We start from the raw sequence: 16,617 nt of genomic DNA, 5'->3' as shown, positions 1-16,617 counted from the left end.
CAAAAGGAGCGTACTCCAATTTTTTTTTGGAATAATATATGTATCTGTATTTCAGGCTAATTTATATTAAGATACAACAAAGAAATGCTGCTGTGATAGTCATATTCCCAATACTTTTAAATATAATTTATAAATGAGAATGAGAAATTAGCAAATTCAGAGGCACCTGAATACTCATAAGATCCCTTGCTTTTTGATCTCTCTCATCAGATCTGATCTGGGCTAGACGAGTTAGATTTACAACCTCTTCACGGGCACGTCTTTGTTCTGTGTTGAGATTATCTTCTTCAAGCATACGCTTACGTAACATATGAACTTCTATCTCTGTCAGTGAAAGCTGCACATAAAATAAAATTGGTATTTGGTATAAAATTGGTATATCTGTCACATTTCAGAAAACAAAAGATTTTTTACAATAGTTAGAACCCTTTGCTGCAGATATCATTTTGTGAAGCATTCATATCATCACCAATCATTTAGGTGTTAACAATGGAAACTCATTTGTAAACAAAAATTCAGAATAGGAAGTACTATAGTTAGTCTTATTTTTTCTGTCTGTTTTGTAATTAGTTGAAGTAAGTTATAGTTATACTATAATCGCCCCATCTCCAACCTCCCTTTCCTTTCCAAAGTCCTTGAATGTGTTGTCGTATCCCAAATCCATGTCCATCTCTCCAATCATGTGTTCGCTCCTGCTGAAGAATGACCTAATCCTATCCAAAGTCAAAAATTACATCCCATGTGACTGTGACCGTGTTGCACTTTTCTTCCTCATCTTTCTCGACCTGTTTGCAGCCTTTGACATGGTTGACCACACTCTATCGCCTATTCTTCATTGTCCAGCTGAATGGGACTGCCCTTGCCTGGTTCCATTCTTAGCTATCCAGTTGTAGCTAGAGAATCTCCTGCAAAGGCTTCTTTTTCCATCCTGGCACTATTACCTCTGGAGTCCCCTTAGGCTCTATCCTTGGCCCCTCTTATTTCTCAACTACATGCTGCCCCTCAGCAGCATCATCCGAACACACAACGTTAGGTACTGCATGTACACTGGCAACACCCAGCTCTACCTCTCCACCATCCCTCTCGATCACTCCACTACCTCTGTGTTGTCAGGTTGCTTTTCAGTACTGGATGAGCAAAAATTTCCTTGAATTAAACATTGGAAAGACTGAAGCCATTGTCTTTGGCCCCCGCACAAACTCCGTTCCCTAGCCATCGACTCCATCCCTCTCCCTGGCCACTGAGGCTGAACCAGACTGTTTGCAACCTCGGAGTATTATTTAACCCCAAGCTGAACTTCCAACTCCATATCCTCTCCATCACTAAGACTGCCTACTTCCACCTTCATAATATTCCCTGCCTCTGCCCATCTCCTGCTGAAACCCTAATCCATGCTTAACTATTCCAATGCTCTCCTGGCTGGCCTCTCATCTTCCACTTTCCATAAACTTGAGCTCATACAAAACACCGCTTCCCGCATCCTAATTCATATCAAGTCCTGTTCAAGTCCTGTTCACCCATCACCTTGATTGCCTCCCGGTTCGCAAAAACCTTGATTTTAAAATCCTCATCCTCATATTCAGATTCCTCCATGGCCTCGCCCAACCATATCCTCCAGCACTACAACCCTCTGAGATATCTGCGTTCCTCCAATTCTGGCCAGTTATGTACCCTCGACTTCCCTTGCTCCACCATTGGCGGTGGTGCCTTCAGCAGTCTAGATCTTGAGCTCTGAAATTTCTCTGCCTTGCCATCTCTCTCTCCTCCTTTAAGACACTCCTTAAAACCTACTACTTTGACCAAGCTGTCCTAATGTTTCCTTCTTTGGCCCGGTGTCAATTTTTTTGTCTGATTACGCTCTTTTAAAGCACCTTGGGCCCTTTTATTACATTAAACCCACTATATAAATGCAAGTTGTAGTTGTTATCTGGACTTGCCTTCTGGTTTAATTTAACAGTGAATATTTAAACACTGCAAATGAAACTTGATGAAAAGTTACAATTTTCTCAGTTAAAGAGTTCCATATTTTATGAGAACAAAATCCAAAGTATGCATTTAATGGAAATATGCTGACCAAGAAAGAAGTTTCTTTGTTAGTGGATAAATTAAACTTTGAATACAGCTGTTGACTGTCATAACAAAGGTAAATAAGTTGCAGGGCTGAATTAGCCGAGGGACAGAGTATAAGATCATGTCATTGCTGCATAAATGTTGGATTCTATCTAGGGTATTGTCTTTTAGAGAAGCCAGAAACCAAGAAGAGAAACAGAGATTTAAGTTAGGAAGAAAAGTTAAGGAAAGGGAATGACAATGCTGATCCAGGCGAGTTGTTGCAAAGATTTAAAATACCAGGGATACAGGTTAAAAATTAAAAAGTTAAGAGAAAGAAGAGAAATCAAGCAGAACTTTTTGACACAAGTTCCCAGGGAAGGCCATTGAAGCAAATAGTTTAAATGGTCTTGTGACAAAGTTATATTTTTGCCAGTCTTTAAAAAAAAAACATGCATTTTGATATTATTAGAATCAGCACATAAAGCATTAACTGCCTAGATGGAGTCAGCTCCAAGCAGTTGCCTAGGAAAGGAATAAGTTATTGCCTCTCAGAAGTACCTTTGCAACATCTTGCTGTTTGAGGTTTCATTCTATTCAATTCAAAGTATATGGCAAGCAGCAAGGTAGATTTCTGGAGGCTTCCTAATCACACATTAAAGGGTAAACCCTCAACCATGAGGTGATTTTCATGGACAACTATTTCTGAGACCTTTGAAAAGGGAGCTTTCTGTCATTGACAGCTTAATAGGCGGAGACTTCATCTCAGACTGAGATGGCAGTTCACAGAAAAAGTCAAGGCAAGTCACAGTATTTGTGAATGTCCTAGCCAGCACCTATTAGGCTGCTTGTGGTTTAAAAACCTGAACCGATTAGCCAGGAAGAGTTAAGCCATTAAGTGGTTTTGTGTTTTAGGATCCATGTTTTGAGAGATAGGGAGTTGTATCCTATTGTTTTATATATTGAGGAGTCTAGGGGAAATTATATCTCACTATGTGAAATTGTACTAGTCACTCATCTACCTTATGTAACTAAAACTATTGGTTGGTTTGAAGCCAATTTAATAATTTAATAAGAAACACTTATTCAGTCAGACCTGTGTAGAGAAAGGAGAATTCATGTGGTGACGCTACAGATTCCAATAAGTGATGTATGGAATAAAACATTTCTGTTATGTTCCTTGGGTGATGCTATTGTTTATCTAGATATTAGAGGAAAAACGGCATACTCCAGATAGTAGAGGGCATGAGGTCAATTTATAATAATAACTTTTATTTATATAGCGCCTGGGCAGGACCGGAACCAATGTCCAAGAGGGAGTGTTTGCTAGTGCTGTTGGGGAGGGTTTAAATTAATATGGCAGGGGAATGGGAACTTATGTGGGGAGACAGAGAGAATTAAAATGGGGGCAGAAGCAAGAGATAGAAAGAAGAAAAGTAAAAATGGAGGGCAGAGAAACCCAAGGCAAAAATCAAAAAGGGCCACATTACAGCAAAATTCTAAAGGGACAAAGTGTGTTAAAAAGACAAGCCTGAAGGCTCTGTGTCTCAATGTGAGGAGTATTCGTAATAAGGTGGATGTATTAACTGCACAGGCAGCTATTAACGAATATGATATAATTGGGATTACGGAGACATGGCTCCAGGGTGACCAAGGCTGGGTACTCAACATCCAGAGGTATTCAACATTCAGGAAGGATCGACAGAAAGGAAAAGGAGGTGGGGTAGCGTTGCTGGTTAAAGAGAAAATTAACGCAATAGTAAGGAAGGACATTAGCTTGGATGATGTGGAATCTGTATGGGTAGAGCTGCGGAATACCAAAGGGCAGAAAACGCTAGTGGGAGTTGTGTACAGACCACCAAACAGTAGTAGTGAGGTTGGGGACAGCATCAAACAAGAAATTAGGGATGAGTGCAATAAAGGTACAGCAGTTATCATGGGCGATAACGACATATAGATTGAGCTAACCAAACTGGTAGCAATACGGTGAAGGAACATTTCCTGGAGTGTATTAGGGATGGTTTTCTCGACCAATATGTCAAGGAACCAACTAGAGGGTTGGCCATCCTAGACTGGGTGATGTGTAATGAGAAAGGACTAATTAGCAATCTTGTTGTGCGAGGCCCCAGGGGAAGAGTGACCATAATATGGTAGAATTCTTTATAAGATGGAGAGTGACACAGTTAATTCAGAGACTAGGGTCCTGAACTTAAGGAAAAGTAACTTCGATGGTATGAGGCGTGAACTGGCTAGAATAAGACTGGTGAATGATACTTAAAGGGTTGACGGTGGATAGGCAATGGCAAACATTTAAAGATCACATGGATGAACTTCAGCAATTGTACATCTCTGTCTGGAGTAAAAATAAAACGGGGAATGTGGCTCAACCGTGGCTAACAAGGGAAATTAGGGACAGTGTTAAATCCAAGGAAGAGGCATACAAATTGGCCAGAAAAAGCAGCAAACCTGAGGACTGGGAAAAATTTAGAATTCAGCAGAGGAGGACAAAGGGTTTAATTAGGGAGGGGAAATAGAGTATGAGAGGAAGCTTGCTGAGAACAAAAAAACTAACTGCAAAAGCTTCTATAGACATGTGAGGAGAAAAAGATTAGTGAAGACAAACATAGGTCCCTTGCAGTCAGAATCAGGTGAACTTAAAATGGGGAACAAAGAAATAGCAGACCAATTGAACAAATACTTTGGTTCTGTCTTCACGAAGGAAGACACAAATAGCCTTCCGGAAATAATAGGGGACCGAGGGTCTAGCGAGAAGGAGGAACTGAAGGAAATCCTTATTAGTCAGGAAATTGTGTTAGGGAAATTGATGGGATTGAAGGCCGATAAATCCCCAGGCCCTGATAGTCTGCATCCCAGAGTACTTAAGGAAGTGGCCATAGAAATAGTGGATGAATTGGTGATCATTTTCCAACAGTCTATCAACTCTGGATCAGTTCCTATGGACTGGAGGATAGCTAATGTAACACCACTTTTTAAAAAAGGAGGGAGAGAAAACGGGGAATTATAGACTGGTTAGCCTGACATTGACAGTGGGGAAAATGTTAGAATCAATTATTAAAGATGAAATAGCAGCGCATATTGGAAAGCAGTGACAGGATCGGTCCAAGTCAGCATGGATTTATGAAAGGGAAATCATGCTTGACATAAGAACATAAGAATTAGGAACAGGAGTAGGCCATCTAGCCCCTCGAGCCTGCTCCGCCATTCAACAAGATCATGGCTGATCTGGCCGTGGACTCAGCTCCACTTACCCGCCCGCTCCCCATAACCCTTAATTCCCTTATTAGTTAAAAATCTATCTATCTGTGACTTGAATACATTCAATGAGCTAGCCTCAACCGTTTCCTTGGGCAGAGAATTCCACAGATTCACAATCCTCTGGAAGAAGAAATTCCTTCTCAACTTGGTTTTAAATTGGCTCCCCCGTATTTTGAGGTTGGGCCCCTAGTTCTAGTCTCCCCGACCAGCGGAAACAGCCTCTCTGCCTCTATCTTGTCTATCCCTTTCATTATTTTAAATGTTTCTATAAGATCACCCCTCATCCTTCTGAACTCCAACGAGTAAAGACTCAGTCTACTCAATCTATCATCATAAGGTAGCCCCCTCATCTCCAGAATCAACCTCGTGAATCGTCTCTGTACCCCCTCCAAAGCCAGTATATCCTTCCTTAAGTAAGGCGACCAAATCTGCACGCAGTACTCCAGGTGCGGCCTCACCAATACCCTATACAGTTGCAGAAGGACCTCCCTGCTTTTGTACTCCATCGCTCTCGCAATGAAGGCCAACATTCCATTCACCTTCTTGATTACCTGCTGCACCTGCAAACTAACTTTTTGTGATTTATGCACAAGGACCCCCAGGTCCCTCTGCACCGCAGCATGTTGTAATTTCTCCTCATTCAAATAGTATTCCCTTTTTTTGTTTTTTTTCCCAAGGTGGATGACCTCACACTTTCCGACATTGTATTCCATCTGCCAAACCTTAGCCCATTCGCTTAACCTATCTAAATCTCTTTGCAGCCTCTCTGTGTCCTCTACACAACCCGCTTTCCCACTAATCTTTGTGTCATCTGCAAATTTTGTTACACTACACTCTGTCCTCTCTTCCAGGTCATCTATGTATATTGTAAACAGTTGTGGTCCCAGCACCGATCCCTGTGGCACACCACTAACCACCGATTTCCAACCCGAAAAGGACCCATTTATCCCGACTCTCTGCTTTCTGTTAGCCAGCCAATTCTCTATCCATGCTAATACATTTCCACTGACCCCACGTACCTTTATCTTCTGCAGTAACCTTTTGTGTGGCACCTTATCAAATGCCTTTTGAAAATCTAAATACACCACATCCATCGGTACACCTCTATCCACCATGCTCGTTATATCCTCAAAGAATTCCAGTAAATTAGTTAAACATGATTTCCCCTTCATGAATCCATGCTGCGTCTGCTTGATTGCACTATTCCTATCTAGATGTCCCGCTATTTCTTCCTTAATGATAGCTTCAAGCATTTTCCCCACTACAGATGTTAAACTAACCGGCCTATAGTTACCTGCCTTTTGTCTGCCCCCTTTTTTAAAAGAGGCGTTACATTAGCTGCTTTCCAATCCGCTGGTACCTCCCCAAAGTCCAGAGAATTTTGGTAGATTATAACGAATGCATCTGCTATAACTTCCGCTATCTCTTTTAATACCCTGGGATGCATTTAATCAGAACCAGAGGACTTGTCTACCTTGAGATCCATTAGCCTGTCCAGCACTACCCCCCTAGTGATAGTGATAGTCTCAAGGTCCTCCCTTCCCATACAGAGAATGTTTCCACTTATGGGGAAAAGCATAACTAGAGGTCATCAATATAATATAGTCACCAAGAAATCCAGGAGGGAATTCAGAAGAAATGACTTTACCCAAGAGTGGTGAGAATGTGGAAGTCCCTACCAAAGGGTGTGGTTGAAGCGAATAGTATAGATGCATTGAAGGGGAGGCTAGACAAGCATATGAGGGAGAAGGGAATAGAGGGTTATGCTGATAGATTTAGATGAGGAAAGACGGGAAGAGGCTCGAGTGGGGCATAAACGCCGGCATGGACTGACTGGGCCGAATGGCCTGCTTCTGTGTGGTATATCCTATGTAATGTAATCCTACCAGGCTTCACTCATTTTTGCCAATACCGCCCACTATTATAGTATTATCCTAGACAGCAAAGATAACCCCCGGGCTCTTTTCTCCACTACCAACCATCTCCTTAAACCTCCCTTCCCTCCCAACTCGGTCCCCTTTGGAAGGGGACAGCTTTAAAAATGATTTTAAAAATATCTTCTCAAATCTTTATGGATGTATGCCTTGACCCCAGATTGGCCCACAACCATTATTTGGCAGCCTGGTATGTCTGATTTTGCTGGATATTCTGCTGCTGGTCCTCTGAGGGGCTGGGATTGTGAAAACACCTGGCATTGGGAGCCACCAATCCCACCTCCCCACATGGATGGCCGTGTTTGTGCCGGGTGAAAGCTCCATCCCTACAAGGCCAAACAGGAATTCAGTGCAAGGCAAGGACTCAGCAGATCCAGGGTATGGTTTTTTTCAGCTTCACAATATTTATGCTAGCTCACCTGGTACATTCAAAGGTACATTCAAAAAAAACATTAGTCACTTTCTAGGAATCCTTCAAATTCTGGATTTTCAAGTACCCTTTACGGAATCCAATTTAGAAAAAAAGAATAAAAGTGTGGGGAATTAAACCTTTGAAAATCTGGGTGGCAACAATTAAACCTATACAGGAATAATGATACAATCATTTTCTATAAGTTTGTAATGATTAAGTCCAATTAGTAGAGCTAATGCAACTGAAATTTATTCTTGTGTCATTCCTTCGAAGTTTGCTGTCATTTTTCTGTACATTATCTGTAAATAGCAAGGCAGCGTGGGGTAAATTTTCACCTTTAGTGCTCTAGGCGCAGTGCCTTTATTATTTCAGATTATTACACGGGCATTGTTAGAAATTTTCAATGGGTCAGTGCATTCTACAAATTGGACCTAATCATTGCAAAAGGCGAGTAAATGATTTTTGCAGATCTTATCTGCACATTTTCTAAGTAATCAAATGATAATTCAACATCAACATTTTTGTTCCACGATCCAAGAGCTCATTGCGCAGCTGAGCCATACAGATCAGGCAAGTCCCATGTTCAATCGCAAGTCTGTGCTGAGCTGATCTCAGCTGGTACAGCAGCAAGAATGTCTCTTTGTTAGGAAGGGGAGGAAAAACAAAAAAGGTTCCCACACCTGACTGCTATCTAGTGATCCAATTTGGAAGTGATTTTGTGTAGGATCAGGCTTGACTGTGATGCCAGAACCCTCCATGGTCAAATAGCCTGCTGACACTTATTGATGAGAGTCACTCATGATAATTGGCAAGTTAGAGGAAGTTGGTGGAGGGGCATTGGTACTCTTGGAACTGTACAGCAGTAAGGAGAGGAAGGGGCCAGAGAAAATTGATGAGAAAGATAAAATAAAATTTGACTACCACTATGTATGATATTTCCAGATGTATTAAATATGTACACAGCAGAAAATACCACCACCTCCTCTTAACCTTCAATAGCACCACCATTGCTGAGGCCACAACAACCACCATCCTAGGGATCATTTTAACTAGTTCAGCCATGTCAACACCATGGCTATGAGAGGACGACTGCGACAGTGTATTCTGAGATGAGTGGCGCAGCTCCTGACCCCTCAAAACATCTCCACCTTCTACAAAGGTCAGGTAAAGAGTGTGATGGGATGCTTATTAATAATCTGGATAGTTGCAGTCTAATAACACTCTAAGCAGATCAACACCATTCAAGGCAGGGCAGTTCTGTTGATCGGCGCCCCTGTAAATGGATTTCATAACCACTCCCTCCACCCCCAGCGCAGTGGTTACAGTATCGGTATACAGAGGCGTGAGTTCGGGGCCCAGAAGAGGCGTGGGCCCAGGGGCAGCACAGGCCAGCCTACACTGCGATATGTGTGCGCACTAGATCCGTGCAGCAGAGCTGGTCTCCAGTCATCCTGGTTAACCCTTGCCACTGGACCAAGACCAAGCTCTGTCAAGCCTGTGTGGTGGCTCGCGTTAAAAAAATCCACGCACAGGCATCTTCCACCCTTCAATATGCAGTTCGGGACCTGGAATATTAGGTCCTTCATTGAAACTTCTGTGAGCTCATTTAACTTATCCCTTTTTGGCGTGTGAGTAAGTCATCCTCGATTCGAGGGACTGCTTAAGAAGAAGATGGTGGTTACAGTATGTACTACAGGTTGAATCTCTCTTATCTGGCACCCTCAGGACCTGGCCTGTGCTGGATAAGGGATTTTGCTGGACGAGGGGAGGTCATGTTAAATTGGATGGTACAGGTACTGAGCAAGGGGATATCGGAGCTGGTTGACTTGGGGCTGGGAGTGCAACACAGAGATTGTGGGGGGAGCGGGCGGTGGATCGCAGGGTCAGGCCAGCGATTGCGGGAGTCAGCAGCGAGGAAGGACTTCATTTTGCTCATGTCGGAGTTCTGCGCATGCGCCACCCGGTGGCCGGGAATGGTGCCGGACGAGGGGTAGTGCCAGCTAAGGGAGTCCCGGATAAGGGATGTTCAACCTGTACCTACAACATGTACTGCAGCAACTAATTAAGTTTGTTTCAACAGGACCTCCCAGCCCCACGACCTCTACCACTAAGGACAACAGCAGCAAGATTCAATGTTTCCACTGCTCTTCTGAAATTATGGCAGATGATCAGAAGAACCCTTGTGGAAATTCACTCTCATTCTTTCCTCATTACTGGGTCAAAATCCTGGAATTTCCTACCTACCACCATTCTGGGGCTATCAATGCCACAAAGACTGTAAGATTGCAAGGTAAAGGCCCCCCCACCACGACCTACTCAGAGAAAATAGGGATTGGCAATAAATCTGGACTTGCCAGCACATTCACATCCCAAGAACAAATGTTTAAAAAGGCAGCTTACCTGGTCTGCTAGTTTTCTTTTGAGACTTTTAACTTCACTTTCCAGTTCATTCCTCCTTTCCAACAATGCCCCACCATTAGGCAAAGATTCCACCTGCAGTAAAAGAAAATTAAAAATTGAAAAAAAATTAAAGTGTGTACAAAACACAGTCAATCGTAAATTGCATGAAATAACATTATTGTTTAGGTTATAAAAAGAATAGAAACGCACTCACCTTCAACTCACAGGCTGCAGTGGTTCGAGAAAGTGGCTCACCACCACCTTCTCGAGGGCAATTAGGGATGGGGAATAAATGCTGACCTTGCCAGTGACACCCACATCCCATGAATGAATTTTTTTAAAGTTGAGTACCTAAGTAACTGGTAACTGGTTGATTGAGCAGAGTGACTGGTTAAGCTTGGAAATACCATCTATAGTACAATAGCTTGGCTTTATGCTAACTCATTTTTGAAAGATGAGTTCTCTTTCCACAGATCACCCACACCTTAAAATGCTTCTGCCTTGCCAGTAATTCTTGCAAAATAATTATTTCATCCTGTGTACTGATTGTTTATTATGACTTTGACACCTAGGCTAAAGATTGGTCATACATGTGCTCAAGTTGCAGGTGATAAAATCTGCCTGAGGTGACACACACAGAATTTTTCATTTTTCTAAACTGTGCTTTTCTGTAAAATATGAAAATGAGGATCCGAAAAATAAAAAAAATGTCCAATGAGATATGGATGGTATCCAAATGACAGCAGCAGACTATTAATTTACAACAGGAATGCTCATACAGTCTGTGTGTAGTGAGTTACAAGAAAGAAAGAGGCAGTAGGTTTTAGCTTTTTGATGTGTATTATAGTAAGGTACGGTAGCGTTGTGATTATGGGCCAGAAATTGCAGTTGGAAGCTTCCTGCGGGTGGATGTCTCTGACCGGAATTTTTTTAATGAAAGTACCTGGTGGTCCCGGAGGAACGAACACTTCTGCTCCCACTAGATGCACAGCCCAGCGCAGAGGCCCACGCATCCCAGAAACGTAAGCGCATCCTGGGATCGCATGGGCCGGACCACCAATCGAAATGAAGTATTTTCTCATTGATAGTAATGTGAATGGAATGGCTTGGTCATTGGAGGGATCCTTTATGGTGTTGCTGTGGAGTGGTGCCAACCAGGTGCAGCGTGTGGCAACCCCATATGGGTGTACTGCTTAAAATTAAGTAAATTTGGCCATGATGAGGCCATCCCTGGCCTCCCGGGAGTCAATATGCTCGGGTGCTGGTGGGTTCTGAGCCACAGGTTCCACCAGCTCCTCCTCATCTTACAGCTGATGCTCCTCTTATGTAGTGCCAATCCTCGCTGGTGTGCTATATTATGCAGGGCGCAACACACCATGACGATTCTGGAGACCTGGCTGGTGCGTACTGAAGGGCTGCTACAGATTTGTCAAGGCATTTGAAGCACATTTTGAGCATGCTTATTGTTTGCTCTATGACACATCTGGTGGCAATGTGGCTTTCATTCTATCTCTCCTCAGCCTCAGTACTTGGCCTCCTCAAGGATGTTATGAGCCATGTCTTTGGTGGATAGCCCTTGTCTCCAAGCAGCCAGCCGGAAAGTCTTGGAGGAGCGAAGAGCTGAGGGAGGGTGGATTGGTGAAGGATGAAAGAGCTATGGCAACGGCTAGGGAATTTGGCGCACACATGCAAGGTGATCTTCCTATGGTTGCAGACCAGCTGTACATTGAGGGAGTGGAAGCCCTTGCAGTTGCCAAAGACTCCTGGGTTATGATGGGGTGCCCCGATGGCCACACGTGTGCAGTCGATGACGCCCTGCACCCGTGGGAAGCCAACCAAAGTGGCAAAGCTGAATGCCCGCTCAGTAACACTGGCCTCATCAGTGATAACGTTGATATAATTGGCTGACATGTCAAAGAGGGCATCGGTGACCTGTATGATGCATCTGTGGGTGGCTGACAGCGAAAATAAGTGGTCGGCCATTTAGGATTGCGATGAGGAGAAATTTCTTCACTCAGAGGGTGGTGAATCTTTGGAATTCTCTAACCCAAAAGGCTGTGGAGGCTCAGTCATTGAGTATATTCAAGACAGAGATCGCTAGATATTTGGATATTAAGGGAATCAAGGGATATGTGAATAGTGCAGGAAAGTGGAGTTGAGTTCAGCCATGATCTTATTGAATGGCAGAGCAGGCTCTAGGGGCTGAATGGCCTACTCCTGCTCCTATTTCTTATATTTTTGAATATCTCAAATGTCTGCTGCAGATCCCTGGAAGGAGCCTGAGGTGAAGAGGTTGAGGGCGCTGGTGACTTAGGGAGCCACTAGTAAGGCATGTACACCCGCTCCTTTGGGCTGCAGGTTTTGCTCCAGCAATGTGCAAATGTCTGCGCTGACCTGGTGCGATAGCTTGAGCCTCCCTTGGCACTGTTGCTCAGTCATGTTGAGGAAGCTCATCCTCTGCCTGCATACCCTGTGTTGGGGATACCACCTCCAGTGCAGTGCAGCCCTGCGCTGATGCCCTCTGTCCTGTGCAGCATCAGGTGGTTGAGAAGGTTGGTGGTGGTGTTGATGGTTTTGCTGGTGTGCCTTGTGCTACTGGTGTTGGGGCTCATCATGGTCCGATTCTAATGACCAAGGTGAGACTGTATAAATGTCACCCATGCTGATGGAATAGATGACAGGTCAAGTAGAGATGAGAGAAGCAATGTGCCAATGGTGAGATAGGTTCTACCCAATGAGGTGAGACAGGATGGCAACTTTGCTGCAAACACTTGCAAGCCTGTAGAAAGCTAAATATGTGCTGAGAATGCAGTCAGCAACAACTCCTGCCTGAGGAAAGTGATCAGCTATCAGGTGGAAACTTTTCATCATCATAGGCAGTCCCTCGGTATCGAGGAAGACTTGCTTCCACTCTTAACATGAGTTCTTTGGTGGCTGTACAGTCCAATACGAAAACCACAGTCTCTGTCACAGGTGGAGCAGATAGTCGTTGAGGGAAGGGGTGGGCGGGACTCGTTTGCTGCACACTCTTTCCGCTGCCTGAGCTTGATTTCTGCACGCTCTCGGCAACGAGACTCGAGGTGCTCAGCGCCCTCCCGGATGCGCTTCCTCCACTTAGGACGGTCTTTGGCCAGGGTCTCCCAGGTGTCAGTGGAGATGTTGCACTTTATCAGGGAGGCTTTGAGGGTGTCCTTGTAACGTTTCCACTGCCCACCTTTGGTTCGTTTGCCGTGAAGGAGTTCCGAGTAGAGCGCTTGATTTGGGAATCTTGTGTCTGGCATGCGGACTATGTGGCCTGCCCAGCGGAGCTGATCAAGTGTGGTTTGTGCTTCGATGCTGGGGATGTTGGCCTGGTCGAGGACGCTAATGTTGGTGCGTCTGTCCTCCCAGGGAATTTGTAGGATCTTGCGGAGACATTGTTGGTGGTATTTCTCCAGCGACTTGAGGTGCCTACTGTACATGGTCCATGTTTCTGAGCTATACAGGAGGGCACGTATTACTACAGCTCTGTAGACCATGAGCTTGGTGGCAGTTTTGAGGGACTGGTCTTCAAACACACTTTTCCTCAGGCGGCCGAAGGCTGCACTGGCACACTGGACGTGGTGTTGGATCTCGTCATCAATGCCTGCTCTTGTTGATAGGAGGCTCCCGAGATATAGGAAGTGGTCCACGTTGTCCAGGGCTGTGCCGTGGATCTTGATGACTGGGGGACAGTGCTGTGCGGTAAGGACAGGCTGGTGGAGGACCTTTATCTTGTTGATGTTTAGCATAAGGCCCATGCTTTCATACGCCTCAGTAAATACGTCGACTATGTCCTGGAGTTCAGTCTCTGTATGCGCGCAGACGCAGGCGTCGTCCACTTCCTGTAGCTCGACGACAGAGGTTGGGGTGGTCTTGGACCTGGCCTGGAGATGGCGAAGGTTGAACAGCTTCCCACTGGTTCTGTAGTTTAGTTCCACTCTAGCGGGGAGCTTGTCAGCTGTGAGGTGGAGCATGGCAGCGAGGAAGATTGAGAAGAGGGTTGGGGCGATGACACAGCCCTGTTTGACCCCAGTCCGGACGTGGATTGGGTCTGTAATGAATCCATTGGTAAGGATCATGGCCTGCATGTCGTCATGGAGCAGGCGGAGGATGGTGACGAACTTTCTGGAGGAGGACACTCCATAGACCCTCGCGGTTGACGGTGTCAAAGGCCTTCGTAAGGTCGAAGAAGGCCATGTACAAGGGCTGGTGCTGTTCCCTGCATTTTTCCTGCAGCTGTCGCACTGCAAAAATCATGTCCGTTGTGCCCCGAAGGGGATGAAATCCGCACTGTGACTCCGGGAGGAGCTCCTCGGCCCCAGGGAGAAGACAGCTGAGGAGGACTCTAGCGACGACTTTCCCAGTGGCTGATAACAGGGAGATTCCTCTGAAATTGCTGCAGTTGGACTTGTCCCTTTTTAAAAAAATGGTCACGATCACTGCATCTCTGACATCTCCCGGCATGCTCTTCTCCTTCCAGATGAGAGCGATGAGGTCATGTATTCGCGCCAGTAGTGCCTCTACGCCATACTTCAGTGCAGAGATTCCATCCACTCCCGTAGCCTTGTTGTTCTTAAGCTGTCTTATGGCTTTTTCTACCTCGTGCAGTGTTGGGTTTTACTGAGGTGGTGGCGAGTAGCATGCTGCAGGGTGGAGTCGGGAACACTCGAGTCAAAGGCAGAGTCTCGATTGAGGAGATCTTCGAAGTGCTCCTTCCAGCGGGCCCTGACTGTCTCGGTGTCTTTGATGAGTGTTTCCCCGTTCTTGGCCAGCAGTGGGGTGGGGCTTTGGGTGTTTGGACCGTAGATGGCCTTGAATGCGATGAAGAATCCTCGCACATCATGGCTGTCGGCCAGCTGCGGTATCTCCTGTGCTTTCTCCATCCTCCACCTGTTCTTTGGGTGCCGTGGGAACTTTTATAGTACTGTTGAATCAGTTGGATCAATGGCCAGTCAACTCCCGCCTCAGGTTGACAAACGTGTTTCCCGAGCTGCGTGAATCCCATTGTGCAGGGCGTCATTGACTGCACACCCATCATAACCCAGGAGGGCACCCCATCATAACCCAGGAGTCTTTGGCAGTCGCAAGGGGTTCCACTCCGTCAGCTGGTCTGCAACCAGGGAAATTTGAAAGGTAGGCTAAAAATGGCGATTAAGGGTCTGACAACATGCTGATAATGATTTGAATTCGGTCACTCGCCTCTGCCATTTGGGTCACTACCACATCAGCAAACGCGCCTGAGGGAAAGGTGCGTGGGGACGGGATGATGACGGGTTAACGACCCGCTCCAACTTATTTCAAATTGCTCAACCGATCTGCCTCCGATCGCACCCACATGGATCTCAGAAAATTCTGGTCTACGTAATACTATGTAAAATTATGAAAGGATGAGACAGGACAGATAGAAATAACTGCTTCCAATGATTGTAGGGATCTAGAACAAGGGGCCATGGATACAGAATTAAATGTAAGAATTTTAGAATAGAACACAAGTGAAATCTCTTTACACTGAGTGGCGAGGCTGTTGGATTCACCCAGCATTAGTGGTCGAGACAGAAATGATGTTAACTTTCAAGATTAGGTTGGATAGGTGGATGAAGAACAATTGAAGGCATATAGAATCAGGGTGGGTAATTGTGATTGGAAATATTTGCTCATGTGGAGGCTAAACACTGACATAAACTAGTTGGGCCAAATAGTCTGTTTCCATGTTATAACCTCTATTTTTATGTATTCATGAGATGTACCAACCAAATAGTTTTAAGCTGGTAGGTAAATGGACAGATTGCAAAGATCTAACTGAAACTTACCTGTGATTTGATCCTTTCATAGATGAGTTCAACATATGCCAGTGAATCGATTGAAATCTTCAATTGTTTATCTTTTTTCTTCATCTTTCGGAGCTCTCGATCCTTTTCTCTTTGTTTCAGCACCACTGTGTCAGATAATATTTTCTTGTCTGTTTGAATGTAACGCAGCTGCAAGTCCAAGGTAGCTCTGTTAAGATTGAAAAAGGCATTAATTGGATGCAATTGTTGATTGTTATGATTGTGGTTGGGTTTCACACAATTCGTGAAACCCAGCAGTTAAACCGAGGTAGGGATTGCTGGATCCAGGAGGTAAGTAGTTTTATACCTACCTCCTGGATCCAGGGTCCCTACTTAACCCTCACCCCGCAATCGGAGACCCCACCACAAGGCCTGCGATTGCCTCCCTTGGACTCCAATCCCCACCGTGAGGCCACCTCCCTGCCTTTCCGATGATGCTGAGGCCAGCCACAATCCTCCAGAGGCTGGCCCTGGTCCTCTCTCCCTTCCCACCGATCCCCGGGCGATTTCCCCCCTATTCCCGATCTCCGATCCTCCCCTGCCAATCCCAAACCTCCCCTCCGATCCCCGCACCAATCACTAATCAAGCCACAGCTGATCCTCGAACCCCACTCAACCCCCAACCGCGATCCCTCCCCTGGACTGAATCCTTGCTCCCTTTCCGCAGGTGCAGACCTACCCACCCACAGCCAGCCAG

General features: G+C 45.2%; 1 protein-coding gene across 3 annotated transcripts in view; it reads right to left on the bottom strand.

Moving 5' to 3' along the window:
* ccdc146 (coiled-coil domain containing 146) overlaps window positions 1–16,617 on the bottom strand; it is a 228,758-nt gene that overhangs the window by 78,694 nt on the left and 133,447 nt on the right. For all 3 annotated transcript variants that reach the window (XM_070896626.1, XM_070896628.1, XM_070896627.1), the window contains 3 exons: window positions 15,903–16,089; window positions 10,072–10,164; window positions 167–337 (listed from right to left, as the gene is read on the bottom strand). In XM_070896626.1, coding sequence (XP_070752727.1) covers window positions 167–337; window positions 10,072–10,164; window positions 15,903–16,089 — 451 coding nt within the window. The remainder of the gene's footprint in view (window positions 1–166; window positions 338–10,071; window positions 10,165–15,902; window positions 16,090–16,617) is intronic.

The sequence above is a fragment of the Pristiophorus japonicus genome, chromosome 13 (assembly GCF_044704955.1).
Source record: "Pristiophorus japonicus isolate sPriJap1 chromosome 13, sPriJap1.hap1, whole genome shotgun sequence".
NCBI lineage: Eukaryota > Metazoa > Chordata > Chondrichthyes > Pristiophoridae > Pristiophorus > Pristiophorus japonicus.
The sequence above is the reverse complement of the archived record's forward strand: the minus strand, read 5'-3'. Positions and strand labels throughout refer to the sequence as shown.